At 40.1% G+C, this 13,999-nt stretch overlaps 1 protein-coding gene across 7 annotated transcripts in view; it reads left to right on the top strand.

Moving 5' to 3' along the window:
• NDRG3 (NDRG family member 3) overlaps positions 1–13,999 on the top strand; it is a 117,373-nt gene that overhangs the window by 27,746 nt on the left and 75,628 nt on the right. For 3 of the 7 annotated variants that reach the window (XM_071211697.1, XM_071211696.1, XM_071211698.1), the window contains 2 exons: positions 1,975–2,010; positions 5,184–5,427. The exons of 2 other annotated variants lie outside the window; for them this stretch is intronic. In XM_071211697.1, the coding sequence (XP_071067798.1) occupies positions 5,335–5,427 (93 nt within the window). In that variant the 5' untranslated portion in view covers positions 1,975–2,010; positions 5,184–5,334. The remainder of the gene's footprint in view (positions 1–1,974; positions 2,011–5,183; positions 5,428–13,999) is intronic. 2 more of the 7 variants (XM_004459038.3, XM_058287037.2) reach the window with 1 other exon arrangement.

Below are 13,999 nucleotides of genomic sequence, written 5' to 3'. Positions count from 1 at the left end.
GTTTTTGGTTGTTTTTGACCCAAAATTCTTAACAAAAAGCCCCTATTTAGTTCTGTTATATGGTCTTCTTCATTTTATAAATGATTTGTAACAGGTCCTGTGCTACATTTGGGGGAAGGTGCAAATTAAATCAGAAACAGGAAACTCACCAACTAGTCATTTTCTATCCTACTGAAGCCATCTATCCAAGTCCATGAAAGGACCTTCCCTCTGTTTTTCATAGTCTAATTGGAAATTAAACACAATGACTTCTCTGAAGAAGTTCTCAGGCATTTCATGGGGCTTGTGAGAGCCATGGAACATTATGGTCCTTTTACAAACCGTAACGTTCCTTGGAAGTGTGCTACCTATCTCATCTGATGACTATCCTAGTTGTTTTTCCATGCTGTGACTATGTCAGACTTTATTTTGTGACCTTAGTTTCATGTCAGTAATAATAGTTTAGATTAGCTGTCTCTACCACTCTCTTGCCTGTTCTCAGTGGCATCTGCAGTCTTTCTCTGTTTAGTAAACTATTGTGACCTTTCTCTCTCTTTTTAATGAAACAAGGGCTGCTCACCCATAACCTTATTCTCTCAAAAACTTTCAGTCTCTATATTAGTGCTGTCCAGTGGAAACTTCTGCAATGATGGAAATGTTCTGTATCTGTACTGCCCAATATACTAGCCACATGTGTCTGTTGAGCACTTGAAATGTGGTTAATGTAACTGAGAAACTGAGTTTTTAATTTTAATTGATTTAAATTTCCACATGTGCCTAATGGCTTCTCTGTTGTAGAGTACAGCTGTAGATCATCCCAGCTGGTTCCATGAGATACTGTCATGGGAAGGACAGTTTCTTTCTTTGGATGCTTGTACCACACTGGATTGTGCTTTTAATTTCTGTAGCTGTGTTGTCCTGCCAGTAATGTGGTTAGTGAAATACATAACTGTTTCTAAGAGTGTCTTCTTGGAGGATGCTGGGAGTGTTTAGTACTCTTTTAGGATCAGATTTTTAGATCTTCTCTGGAGGGACACCTTTTAGGAGAGTGCTTATTAGTAACTCTGAGCCCTCTGGAAGCTGTCGTAGAGACAGAATAGATAAATTATGATAACACTGTTTCTAAATAATGAAAGTTGTTTTTCTTTTCCCCAGGGGAGAGGCTTATACTTAGTGAAAAATGAAGTCAGCAGTTTTTCTTCTTTCTTCCCAAATATGTCGTCCGCTATCCTTTTCATGCTCTTATGTCGTATACTTACAACTCTGGCATCTGAAATGCTGCAGAAATGCCTTTGAGTCGTTGCTGTTTTTTTAAATTATTATTATTCTTTGTCAAACATTACTGTAGCGTAATCCCTTTTTAGAAGCTTGGATCTTTTGACTATAATGTACTTTTCAGATGATTCAGAGATTTGTCCTTTTTTCCTAACAGCGAAAAATATCAGTGTATTAGGAACCCTGTTTTGTCTGTCTTTCTCTCTTTAATTTATACTGCCTTTTTTTGATAGAGTTCAAGTCTTCAGTTTCTCATCCATCCATAGCTTTGTCCCGTTCCTAATCCTTCCTTTAATTCCTGGTTCTGGGTACCCTGCTTCCTGCTCTCCTTCTTCCCCATAGGCATGGCTTCCATCTTCTTTCCTCCCAGATACCATCTGCATGTGTTGTGAGTGTGTTTTCAGACTGAACGCATGTTTTACCCTCTTCCCAAAAGTTCTTACTGTTCTTAAGACAGGGAAGTGAAAAGTTACAAATCTTGCTGGGAACCAAGCTTTTTTCCTTTATCTTCACAGTAAGCTAATCTTAGCTCTAAAGACTTTCCCTTTGCTAACACGTTAGTAACCTACCTTGCCTCTAAAGCCTTTTGATGAGGACCGTTTCAGTTTTATAGTAGTCAGGAGGCTGCCCATGTATTGCTTTCATTGTGAACTGAATTTGCTGCATATTTGGGGAAGCCACCTGTGGAAACTGACTGTATTTTCTGCCTTCTGTTGACAGAATGGTACACGAAACTTCCAGGACTTTGACTGTCAGGTAAGGACTGTACCAGCACCAAGGAGGGTTGTGTACAGGATTTCTGCAGTGCTTCACTTCCTGTGGTGGTGGTATTGTAGAAGAGGGTTTCTTTTCATAGTTAATCATGACTCCTTAATGTTCTTTTGGTCTTTAGATTAAATTTATTTAAAATAATTTGTTATCATGTTCAAAAATGCCTGTCAGGTTCCTGGTTTTTTTTTTTTCAACTGTTGTAGGTTACTAGATTGAGCTGTCTCTTTGTGATTAAATTTGCTTTTCTCAAATGATATTGGAAATCTCAGTTACAGGTGGCAAATGGGAGGTTGTCACCTCACTGCAGAGAAGATGGGGAGGGGTGGGTTAGAGGGGAGACTTCTCAATAGCAAAATCTTTTCCTAAAAGAGAAACTCAAATTAAGTGTTGTTAATGCAAAATGTTGATATCCCTTGGGTTTATATTTGTAAATACAAAATTCAACCTAACTCATTAGTATTTCCCTAAATGATATTGCTCTTCCTAGTCTGCTTTTGCCTATAGCTCTATTGCCAATTTGAAAATCAGCAGCTCTCCATTTATCTACTTCAGATCTGTTGACTGGCCCTAAAAGAAATGGGAGGAAGTATTGAGTACATGGAAATGGTAAACTTGTAAACCCAGGCAGCCTGACCCTCTCACTGTTGGGATGGATGCCTTATCAGTGGCAAGTAGAAGCAACATGCAGTGGACTCTAAGGATACTAAGCAGGAAAGGAGGGTGCTGGGAAACTTCCTTGCTTTCAGAATTCAGCCAAGCTGGAAACGCACAGGCAAATAATTATTTTCAAACATGTGTTTTATGTTAATTATAGTGGAATCTCTATAGCATTGGCATCAAAAACAACTAGTATCTATCTCATAGGCAAATGAGATATTATTGGTTGCCTTCTGTATGTGTTAAACATACATTATCTCTAGACCTTGGAGCCATATCACAAGGGGAATTAGGATTGAATTCCAATTCAAAAGAATTCTTCCAAAATTCATTTCCTGCATTCTTTTCCACTTGGATATGTCTGGAGCTAAGAATTATCTAAGGAGTTGAGTTGAGCTTAAAGCTGAGGTTCCTTGGCAGGACAGATGAGGCTTTCCTTAGAAGAGACAGGACCCAGGTCCAAACATCTCTTGGTGTGACTATTTGGTACCAAATATATGTTTGTGTGTTATATATATGCACACATACATACACACACACACACCGGTATACACATATGTATTCCTAGTGATTTTAGGAAATCATTTACTATAGGTGATGGCTCCTAAGAAAAAAACAAGTTGTTGTTATTTTTTGGTAAATGATGGTAGTCATGTTTGATCTCAGTGTTTTAATTTTTTTTAACTTTTTCTTTTTAAATACTTTCAAATTTTTAGGACACTTAAAAAAAACAATACGAACCCTGTACAGAGAACTCCAGCACACCCCTTGACCGCCAAATACCCAGATCTACCAATTTTAATATATTGCTACATTTGCTGTATCATTCTATTTATCAGTCCATTTTCTTCTTTATTTTTTATTTTATTTTATTTTATTTTTTTAAAGATTTTTTTTTTCATTTCTCTCCCCTCCCCCTCCAGTTGTCTGCTCTGTGTCCATTTGCTGTGTGTTCTTCTGTGACTGCTTCTATCCTTATCAGCGGCACCAGAAATCTGTGTTTCTTTTTGTTGTGTTATCTTGTTGTGTTAGCTCTCCGTGTATGCAGCACCATTCTTGGGCAGGCTGCACTTTCTTTCGCACTGGGTGGCTCTCCTTACGGGGCGCACTCCTTGCGCGTGGGGCTCCCCTACGCGGGGGACACCCCTGCGTGGCAGGGCACTCCTTGCGCTTATTAGCACTGCGCATGGGCCAGCTCCACACAGGTCAAGGATGCCCAGAGTTTGAACCACGGACTTCCCATGTGGTAGGCGGACGTCCTAACGTCCGCCACCTGCTTTCAGCACTCTAAGTATGTCTTCCCACTGCCTCCTTGCCTCCATGGTATACTATGAGAAATTAGCACTTAATCTTATTAGGTTCCCTGTGTATCAAATGTGGCTCTTCTCTTGCAACTTTTAGAATTCTCTCTTTATCTTTGACATTTGACAGTTTGGTTATAATAGGCCATGGTGTGGGTCTCTTTGGGTTTATCCTCTTGGAGTTTGTTATACATCCTGGATGTGTATGTTTATGTCTTTCATTAAATTTGGAAAGTTTTCAGCCCATTATTTCTTTGAATATTCTCTCTGTCCCTTTCTCTTTTTTCTTTTTGTCTCCTACAATGCATATATTGGAACATTTGATAGTATTCCCCAGGTTTCTCAGGTTTTGCTCAACTTTTCTTTATTCTTTCTGCTCCTTACACTGAATGATTTTCCTTGTCTTATCTTCAAAATCTCAATTCTTTCTTCTGCCATTTCCAATTTGTAGTTGAAACCTTCTAGGGAATTCTTAGATATTTGTTCTTGTGGGCTTCTGCTATCATTCGTTCCTTTTCATAATTTCAGTCTCTCTCTTGATATTCTCTTTGTGTTCATCTATCATTTTCCTGATTTCCTGTAGTTCTTTGTCCATGTTTTCCTTTAGCTTTTTGAGCATACCTAGGACCTTTTTTTTTTTTCCTTTTTTAAAAATCTTTTTCTGGTATATATCCCAGCTCAGGTCTTCCTCATTGATGAGAGATTTCTAATGCTTTAAATTCTCCTTTGCCTGGCCCATAACTTCCTGTCTCTTTGTATGTTTTGTAATCTTTTGTTGAAAAATGGGCATTTTGATATTTTAATGTCTCCTCACTGGAATTTAGACTCTGAGGCATCTGTTCCTTGTACTTATATCTAGCCAGTGTTATGATAGAGCTACCTTAAATGCCAGTAGCTAACAAAGGAAAAAAATAACTTTTCTTAGTCTTTACATATTGACCTGTGTCAGTGCTCTCGTTCAGAACTTAACCATACAGTGATTTTAGAAAATAATTCCAGGCCAAAGCATAGGGGCCTCCCTGATGCTTTCTGCACACTTGTCTTTTTTGAGCATATACTTGTGGTCCTATGAACTCCCCCAGATACAAATTTTCCCTCTTCCCTAGCAAACAGTTTCCTTACAGTCTGGGCATTGCACTGTTTGTCCTACAGCCAATAATCTCTTGTCCCAGGTATCTCGATTTGACTGTTCTCCCACAGATTACCTGTTGAAGAGCTTGGTGATCTGCCTTCTACATACGGGGCAAGTTCTGGGACAGCATGTGCCTCAGGATATGACCAGACTGACTGAACCATACTTACATGCTCCCAGTATGTACACAAAGGATGCTCTGCTCCCTCTGGATCCAGAATGAGAGATCTGCCACTTGGAATGCAGGCTGAGTCTGTGCCAAGTGGCCAGCCAAGGCACCAGGAGATCCTACTCCTTTTTTTTTTTCAAAAGGTTTGTTTTTATTTATTGCCCACTTCCCCATTCTCCCTGTTCTCCTGTTGTCTGCTCTCTGTCCATTTGCTGTGTGTTGTTCTGTGTCTGTTTATATTCTCATTAGGTGGCTCCGGGAACCGATCCTGGGACCTTCTGGAGTGGGAGAGAGGTGATTACTCTCTTGTACCACCTCACCTCCCTGTTCTGTTACGTCTTATTTTTTCTCCTCTGTCTCTTGTTGCGTCGTTTTTGTGTGCCAGCTCTCTGCTTCAGCCGGCACTCCTGCATGGGCAGCTTTCTTGTGTGGGCCGGCACTCTGCATGGGCTGGCACTCTGCGTGGGCCAGCTTACTGCATGGGCTAGCTTGCCCTCACCAGGAGGCCCTGGGTATTGAACCCTGGACCTCCTATATGGTAGATGGGAGTCCAGTTGGTCGAGCCACATCCATTTCCTGCCTGCTCCTCTTAAGTAGCCTTTTTCTTGATTCAGCACTTACCCTGTTACTGTAATCCTTTAACTGCTTTCTGGAGCTTTGAGAAAGTTGTTTCTGCTAGTTCTTTTTGGTCATTCAAAGCTTATATGGAGGAATAGAGCCCTGAAGTGTCTCACTCTGCCATCTTGATCCTTAGGTTAATTGTTTTTAATATTATCTAATCTCTGTTATGGTTTGGATCCTAGGTTGAACCAGTTGAATGTGACATGCTGTTAATATTTGATATAATTAAATTAGGAGGAAATCATTTGAGAGAGGGTGACAGTAAAATCCAAGGAGTAAGGGCCTCTAAAAATAGTATAGGTATATTCCCACCTAAAAGTGTGGATGTGTTTATTTTCATTAAATTGCGAATCCTCTCCAAAAAAGAAAATTGGAATATAAAAAATTACATGCTCGTTGCAAAATAAATTGGAAAGTACCAAAAAGTAAATACATAAAAATCAAATGTTATTATACCAGTGTTAATATTTCACATCTTTTGAGATACTTGTTATACATAATTATAGATATAAATGAAATTCAGATTTAAAATAATTATGAATCACTTTTTTTTTAATCTCCGAACTCCCATTGTTGTTTGCGCTTGTTTGCTCTCTGTCCATTCACTGTGTGTTCTTCCATGTCTGCTTGTCTTTTTTTTTTTCTTGTCTTTCTCTTTAGGAGGCACTGGGAACCAATCCCGGGACCTCTGGTGTGGAAGAGAGGCACTCAATTGCTTGAGTCACCTCATCTCCCTAGTGTGCTGCGTCTCTCACTATTTCTCTCTGTGTCTCCCTTTGTTCGTCATCTTGCTGCACCAGCTCTCTACTGTATGAGCTGCTAGCTCTCTGTGGTGCGGGCCAGCTTGCTTTCACCAGGGGGCACCAGGAAGTGAACCCGGGGCCTCCCATATGGTAGGCAGGAGCCTAATTACTGGAGCCACATCCTTTTTCCTATGAATCATTCTTTTAAAATCAAGGCTTAAAAATAATCTTGTAAAAATTCTTTTAATAAATATTCTAGCCTCATGAAATGAAATAAAACTTTTAGTTTGATTCTGATGCAGATAGAGTGATGGCAAATGTTTTGTCACTGTCACATACTGGTTACTGGATTTGAAGGTACAGTTTCTTTGTGTTATGAATTTTAAGAAAACATAGACCCAGGGAAGCAGACTTGGCTCAATGGATAGAGCGTCTGCCTACCACATGACATGGGAGGTCCAGGATTCAAACCCAGGGCTCCTGACCCGTGTCGTGAGCTGACCCATGCGCAGTGCTGATGCACACAAGGAGTGTTGTGCCACGCAGGGATGTCCCCCATGTAGGGGAGCCCCACACGCAAGGAGTGTGCCCCATAAGGAGGGCCACCCCACACAAAAGGAAGTGCAGGGAAACGGACTTTGGCCCAGTGGTTAGGGCGTCCGTCTACCATATGGGAGGTCCGCGGTTCAAACCCCGGGCCTCCTTGACCCGTGTGGAGCTGGCCATGCGCAGTGCTGATGCGCGCAAGGAGTGCCGTGCCACGCAAGGGTGTCCCCCGCGTAGGGGAGCCCCACGCGCAAGGAGTGCGCCCGTGAGGAGAGCCGCCCAGCGTGAAAAGAAAGAGCAGCCTGCCCAGGAATGGCGCCGCCCACACTTCCCGTGCCGCTGACGACAACAGAAGCGGACAAAGCAACAAGACGCAGCAAATAGACACCAAGAACAGACAACCAGGGGAGGGGGGGAAATTAAATAAATAAATAAATCTTTAAAAAAAAAAAAAAAAAAAAAACAAAAGGAAGTGCAGCCTGCCCTGGAGTGGTGCCACACACATGGAGAGCTGACGCAATGAGATGACACAACAAAGAGAGACACAGATTCCCTGTGCCACTGACAAGAATACAGGCAGACACAGAAGAACACACAGCGAATGGACACAGAAAGCAGACAACCGGCGGGGGGGGGGGAGGGGAAGGAGGGAAGAAAAATAAATAAAAATAAATCTTTAAAAAACAAAAGAAACATAGGCCCTTGTTCTTTTTCCTCCTTCCAGCACTCATGAATTTTCTTCTACCACTATTCTGGTCTGTCTCTTTGTTAAAGGCTTATGTGATGTTTCAGAGACAAAGGACAGCTGGCTTAGAAGTCTAGCAACAGGCTGATATGAGGCCTAGAAGGTAGGAACATGATGTGAGAAGTCTCGAGTGGCTCAGTTTGCCTGAAAGCTTCTGAGAGACTGATGGGTATTCTTAGGAGACAGAGCAGAACAAATCCAAAACCAACATTGCCACCAAATGGAAAAGCATTCATCCTTCATATTGGCATTGTCCACCAGCACAGCTGTGGCATGGGGTGAACTGAAGCCATTTAAATCAGGACTTCCTTTTAATCTTTGTCTTATCCCAGAAAAATCGTTATAGAACCTCCCCAGGAAGTTATCTTAGTATTATCAACCAGTCTCACAACTCGAATCTGAATTGACTTTCCTTCACTCTGTTTTTCTTCATTAATCAACTACATGCTTTAAAAGAAAAAATTGAAATATATTTAGAAGTGTAGCATTTCCTTTGGTTCTTTGATTGTTCTAAGTGACTTCATTGCTATAGTTTCTCAGAGGCAAACAGTAGTTATAGATATAAGAGTAATAAGAAAAGGAGAATGATTAGCAGTGACATGCTTAGAATTGATGAGAAAAGAACCTAATGCATGCTAAATCAGTGAATCAGCAGGCTTATTGCTGTCCATTTATCTGCTTAAGTGCTGTTTAATCCTTCCCTCCTTGTGAAGCTGTTTAGAAGTTTGGAACTAGAGCTGGGACAGATGCCATAGCTTTTCTGTGTATATGAGATGTATTCTGATTACATATTTATTTTATGTATAATCAGAAACAAGTTTAGAAAATTTAAAGTATAACAATTAAAAATTACCTATTATCCTGCTACCCAGAGATGACCGTATTTTATTATATTTCTTTACAGTTTTTACTTTTATGCTCTGGTTATTAAAAGAATGAATGTCCATAATCGAGCATTTGGGAGGCACAGAGAAGAACTGTAAAGTAGCTAGGGGGAAAAAAATCACATAATCCCAGAATCCAGGGACAGCCATGTTAATTTGGTGTCTGTATATATTTTTATACAAATAATGCTTTTTATTTATATGGGTTAGTCATAACTGTATGTACAATTTAGTACCTTCTTTTCTTAACATGAGAACGTAAACTCATTTCCATGTCATTTTAAAACTCATAAAAATAATTTTTGACTACCTATTATTTCATCATATGGCTATGCCATGGCTTAACTATTCCATTATTATTGGAAATCAGACTATATTCCTTTCTTCCCAGTGTAATGTTAAATTAACTGAAAAAGTTTCTACATAAATTTTTATTATTTCCTAAGATGGATTCTTGGAATAAGCATGTTTAAGGCTCTTGGAATATTTTTGTCAGGTTGCCTTTTACTTCCACCAGAGGGGCACTCAGTATATATTAATGGAGAGAAATGAAGAAGCTGTCTGTCTGCCAGAATATATCATTCCCATAAAAGAGGCTGTTAAGGGAGTGAACACACAAGATGGTGTTCTTGCTCCTAGCATAACCCAGGCATGGCCAAGGATTGAGTTACTTCATGCTAGCTGTTTAATTGTAGTTTTTCTTTAGAGGATTCATTTATAAAACCTATCCATGACGTCTGGTTTTTAGTACCACAATTCAAATATGTGTATGTGACTGACTGTTCTGAAGGGGTTTAAAAACAACTTTTAAACTTGGCTAATGGATATTTTACAAAGTAAGAATTAAGTGGAATAAATTTTCTCAAAGTTCCTTCAGTAGAGAAAGAGGTGTATGAAAATAGCTGGGATCCTCGTGCCTGTTGCAGTTTGTGTTAGAGAACTTGAATCTGTTCCATGTTCCTCCCTTGATCCCAGTCCACCTTTCAGCTTCATGTCCCATTGCTTCCTTTATCCACCCTAACCCCTAGGAAAACTGAAATTATTGTTGACCTACCCCTACTTTCACTTTGTGCTATCTATCTCTCTGACCTTTGTTCACAGGTCTTCCTAAGATGCCCACCCCCAGCCCCATTTTTGGTGTGATGTTTATTAAGTTCTAACTATATAGGTGACTTTATTTTCCTTTAGGAAAAATAAAGAATCTTATAGAAAAAAACTAATGTCCTGTTCTGTCATCACCTCCTAATCTCAATTCCCTTTCCCGCTTTTCCTAGGTGTTTTAGTCTACTAGGCTGCTCCAAGTAAATACCATGACATGGGCTGGCTTAAATAATGGGAATTTATTAGCTTATACTTTTGAGGCAGTGAAAATGTCCAAATCAAGGCATCATCAAATCAAGATGCTTTCTTCCCTAAGACCAGCTGCTGCTGGCAATCCTTGGCTTCTCTGCTGCTGGCAAGTCATGTGGTGGCATCTACTGATCTCTCCCTTCTCTTCTGGGTTTCATTGATTTCAGCTTCTTGCTTTCATGGCTCTCTCTCTCTCTCTGTATTCACCCGTTTATAAAGGATTCCAGTAATAGGATTAAAATCCATCCTGAATTAGGTGGGTCACACCTTAACTAAAGCAGCCTCATCAAAAGGTCCTACTTAAAATGGGTTTATACCCTCAGGAATGGATTAACTTTAAGAACATGTTTTTCTGGGGTGCATACAAACTACCTAGGGCTCTATTTCTTAGACCTACTCTGACACATCATGGACTTGTTGCCTGCCACCTGCTCAAAACACATATCCAACTTGGCGGCCTTGCTGCTAAGAGAAGATCTTTACCTATAACTTTGGGGGGAATGTCCAGACAAGGGTTCTCATTGTCTTAGCATGGGTCGTATGCAGGTATGTGGGTCCCATGCACATTGCTGAGCCGCTCACTGTAACCATAGTAAGGTGTTAGAATTGGCCAGGCCTGGATCCCTCCTACATGGACTTTTCTTGGGAGTCCTTGTCCTAAAGGTGTTCTGGGATTTTTTTTTCTTTCCCCCTCCTGAGATGGCTCCCTCACCTGTTTACTTATTGTTTTTGCTCGTTGTCTGCTCACTGTTTTTTTTTTCCTCATCTTCTCATTGTCTGTTTTTTCTTTAGGAGGCAGGGGGAATCAAACCCAGGACCTCCCATGTTGGAGGTGGGTGCTCAACTGCTTGAGCCACGTCCACTCCCTGCGCATTTATTTTTGTTCGTTGTTTGTTTGTTGTTTGCTCATTGTCTTGCTTGTTTTTGCTCATTGTCTGCTCATTGTTTTTTGCTTAATATCTGCTTGTTGTCTGCTTGATGTTTGTCATCTTTAGGAAGCACCAGGAACCACACCTGGGACCTCCTGTGTGGGAGGCAGGCACTCAACTGCTTGAGCCAAGTCTACTCCCCTGGGTTCTTTTTTTATATATATATATATTTTTTCATATTGAGTGATTCTACTCATACACAATTCTAGAACAAGCAAAACTCATCTATGGTAATAAAAGAACAATGGTTGTGAGGATGGAGAGTGATTAGGAAAGGGCAGGAAAGAACATTCGGAGATGATGGAAGTCTTTTATATCTTGATGGGACTGTGGGTTATGGGCCTTTACATTTGCCGAAATACTGGTCTGTATATTTAAGATTAATACATTTCAGAGGCATGTAAAATATCTCAAAAAAAGTAAGATTCTGATTTTAACGATTTAGGGTTTAGGCTTTGGGATTTTTTTTTTTTTTAAGATTTATTTTTTATTTATTCCCTACCCCCCCCCCCCATTGTCTGCTATCTGTGTGTTCTTCTGTGACCACTTCTATCCTTCTATCAGTGACACCGGGAATCTGTGTTTCTTTTTGTTGCATCATCTTGTTGTATCAGCTCTCCATGTGTGCAGCACCATTCTTGGGCAGGCTGCACTTTCTTTTGCACTGGGTGGCTCTCCTTCTGGGGCTCATTCTTTGCGTGTGGGGCTCTCCTACGTGGGGGACACCCCTGCGTGGCAAGGCACTCCTTGCGTGCATCAGCACTGCACATGGGCCAGCTCCACACGGGTCAAAGAGGCCCGGGGTTTGAACTGTGGACCTCCCATGTGGTAGACGGACGCCCTAACCACTGGGCCAAGTCCGCTTCCCAGGCTTTGAGATTTTTAAAGCTCCCACAGCTGAAGTTGAAAACCACTATTAAAGTTATTTGGCTAGGGAAAAAAACAACAAACAGAAAAGCATAACATTAAATAAAAGAAGAAAATAAAAATAAAAAAAGTAAAAAAAACATTTTTAAAAAGCAGAACAATAAAAAAAAGAAAAAGTTATTTGGCTAGGGATAGGATCCTTTAGTTATTCCTGTTTGCTAAGCAGGTGATTCTCTGACTTGGATGTGTGGACCCTGCAAGTTGGATACATGGGTTTACTGGCCTCCTTGATGGCCACGCCACCTGAGCATGGGTAACTGGTGAGCTCCAAGATGCCAAGAGGACCAGGAAGAAGATAACTCCCCAAAGCCCTTACAGCTCTCTACCTTCTGCCTACTCTGAGCATGACCCTGCTTATGAAGGGAGCAGATTCTTGTGGATTGGAAGGAGACTGGAGGAGCTCTTGTTATGGGGGGAGGGGGGAGCGGGACTTGTTATTCCATAAAAATTTAAGGAAAATTGTCCCTTTCAGTCAGCTGGCATCACACACAACATGGTCCCTTTGATTCTGTAAGCCAGCCTGGTCTTGGTCTTGAAATTGTCTTTCAGAGTGCTTTGAGCAGGAAGTATCCATGGGCCAACTATGGGTCATATACTCTGCTGGGAACTTTGCTGCATCTTTCTACTTCTCAGTTCACTCGATGACACAGTTTCCTTATGAACAATTTTCTCTTCTTTTGAAGATGACAGCCAATTCATTAACATATTGAGGACAGAAAACTTTTCTTAAAACTTTATCTAACATTAATAAAACTTCTTCCTGAAGACCAGCTGCTGATAAGGCACATGGCGGTATCTCCTGGTCTCTCTCTTCCAGGTTTCATTGTTTCCAGCTTCTTGTTTCCGTGGCTTTCTTCCCCCCCAAAATTTATTTTTATTGTGATAACACATATATATATAATAGAATTTCCCATTTTAGCCATTTTTTAGGTAAACAGTTCAGTGAGATTAATTACATTCACAATGTTGTGCTACCATTGTCATTCATCCTTTTTCTCCTCATGGTTAACCAAGGCTGTGTGAAGAAGAGGTTGGAATTGACATTGAAGGAGGGAAGGACCTGCTTTTAGGTTGACATAGTTGCAAAAGCTTTCAAATAAAGGGCATGATTTATGAAAATGAAAATGCTGAGAGTTGTGGATGAAAAATAATAGATGTTTGAAAGAATGTTGATTGAACGAGGCTGAAAGGTGTAAAAGGTAAGAGGGGAGAGAGTTGAGGCTACAGTAGGGGAAAATGTGTAATAGAACTTTAAAAAGAAAAATGTGATATACTGATAGAAAGCTGAGTCATTATGGAGGGAGGTTCTTTTACTATGTGATTAAACAAGGTTAAACAAAATAATTTAATGCCACTGACTTGTCCACTTAAAAATGGCTAAAATAGCAACTCTTATTTTATATATATTTTGCCACAAGAAAGAAAAAGAACTTAATCCAAGTCATCGTACAAAGGTAAGCTAGTATTGGTATATTTTAAATAAAAAGTCTTACATAACAAAACCTCTACCCAAGACTCATACAGTAGACTGCTTATTTAAAACAATTTTAAGAATAAAATTTCATACTAATAAAAATGTTGACATTTCCCAGAGTATGTTGTCATACAAATTTACCTAAGCTCTTTCAGACTGGCCAGGAAGGGAAGAAGTAATAACCAGAATGAGGTAATCATAATTTAACTGTGTTTAGAGAGTTACGACAAGTCAGATTTTGGATTTCAATAGAGTTAGCCAAAAAGGACTAAAAAAAATGTGAAAATTGATTATAAAATAATGGTAAATCCTAGCTTTTTTTTGTTGTTGTTGTTTTTTTTTTTGAGTAGAGATTCTTAGGCTTTCTAGGATGGAGAAGTGTGTCGGGACCTATGTGACTTCAGGCTGTTTTATAAGCCTGGACAATAAAGAGATCATGTTCAAGAAATACATAGCCTCAGAGATGGTAAATAATCAGAAAGCAGTCGGGGGAAAA

This window comes from Dasypus novemcinctus, chromosome 24, assembly GCF_030445035.2.
Source record: "Dasypus novemcinctus isolate mDasNov1 chromosome 24, mDasNov1.1.hap2, whole genome shotgun sequence".
NCBI lineage: Eukaryota > Metazoa > Chordata > Mammalia > Cingulata > Dasypodidae > Dasypus > Dasypus novemcinctus.
The sequence above is the reverse complement of the archived record's forward strand: the minus strand, read 5'-3'. Positions and strand labels throughout refer to the sequence as shown.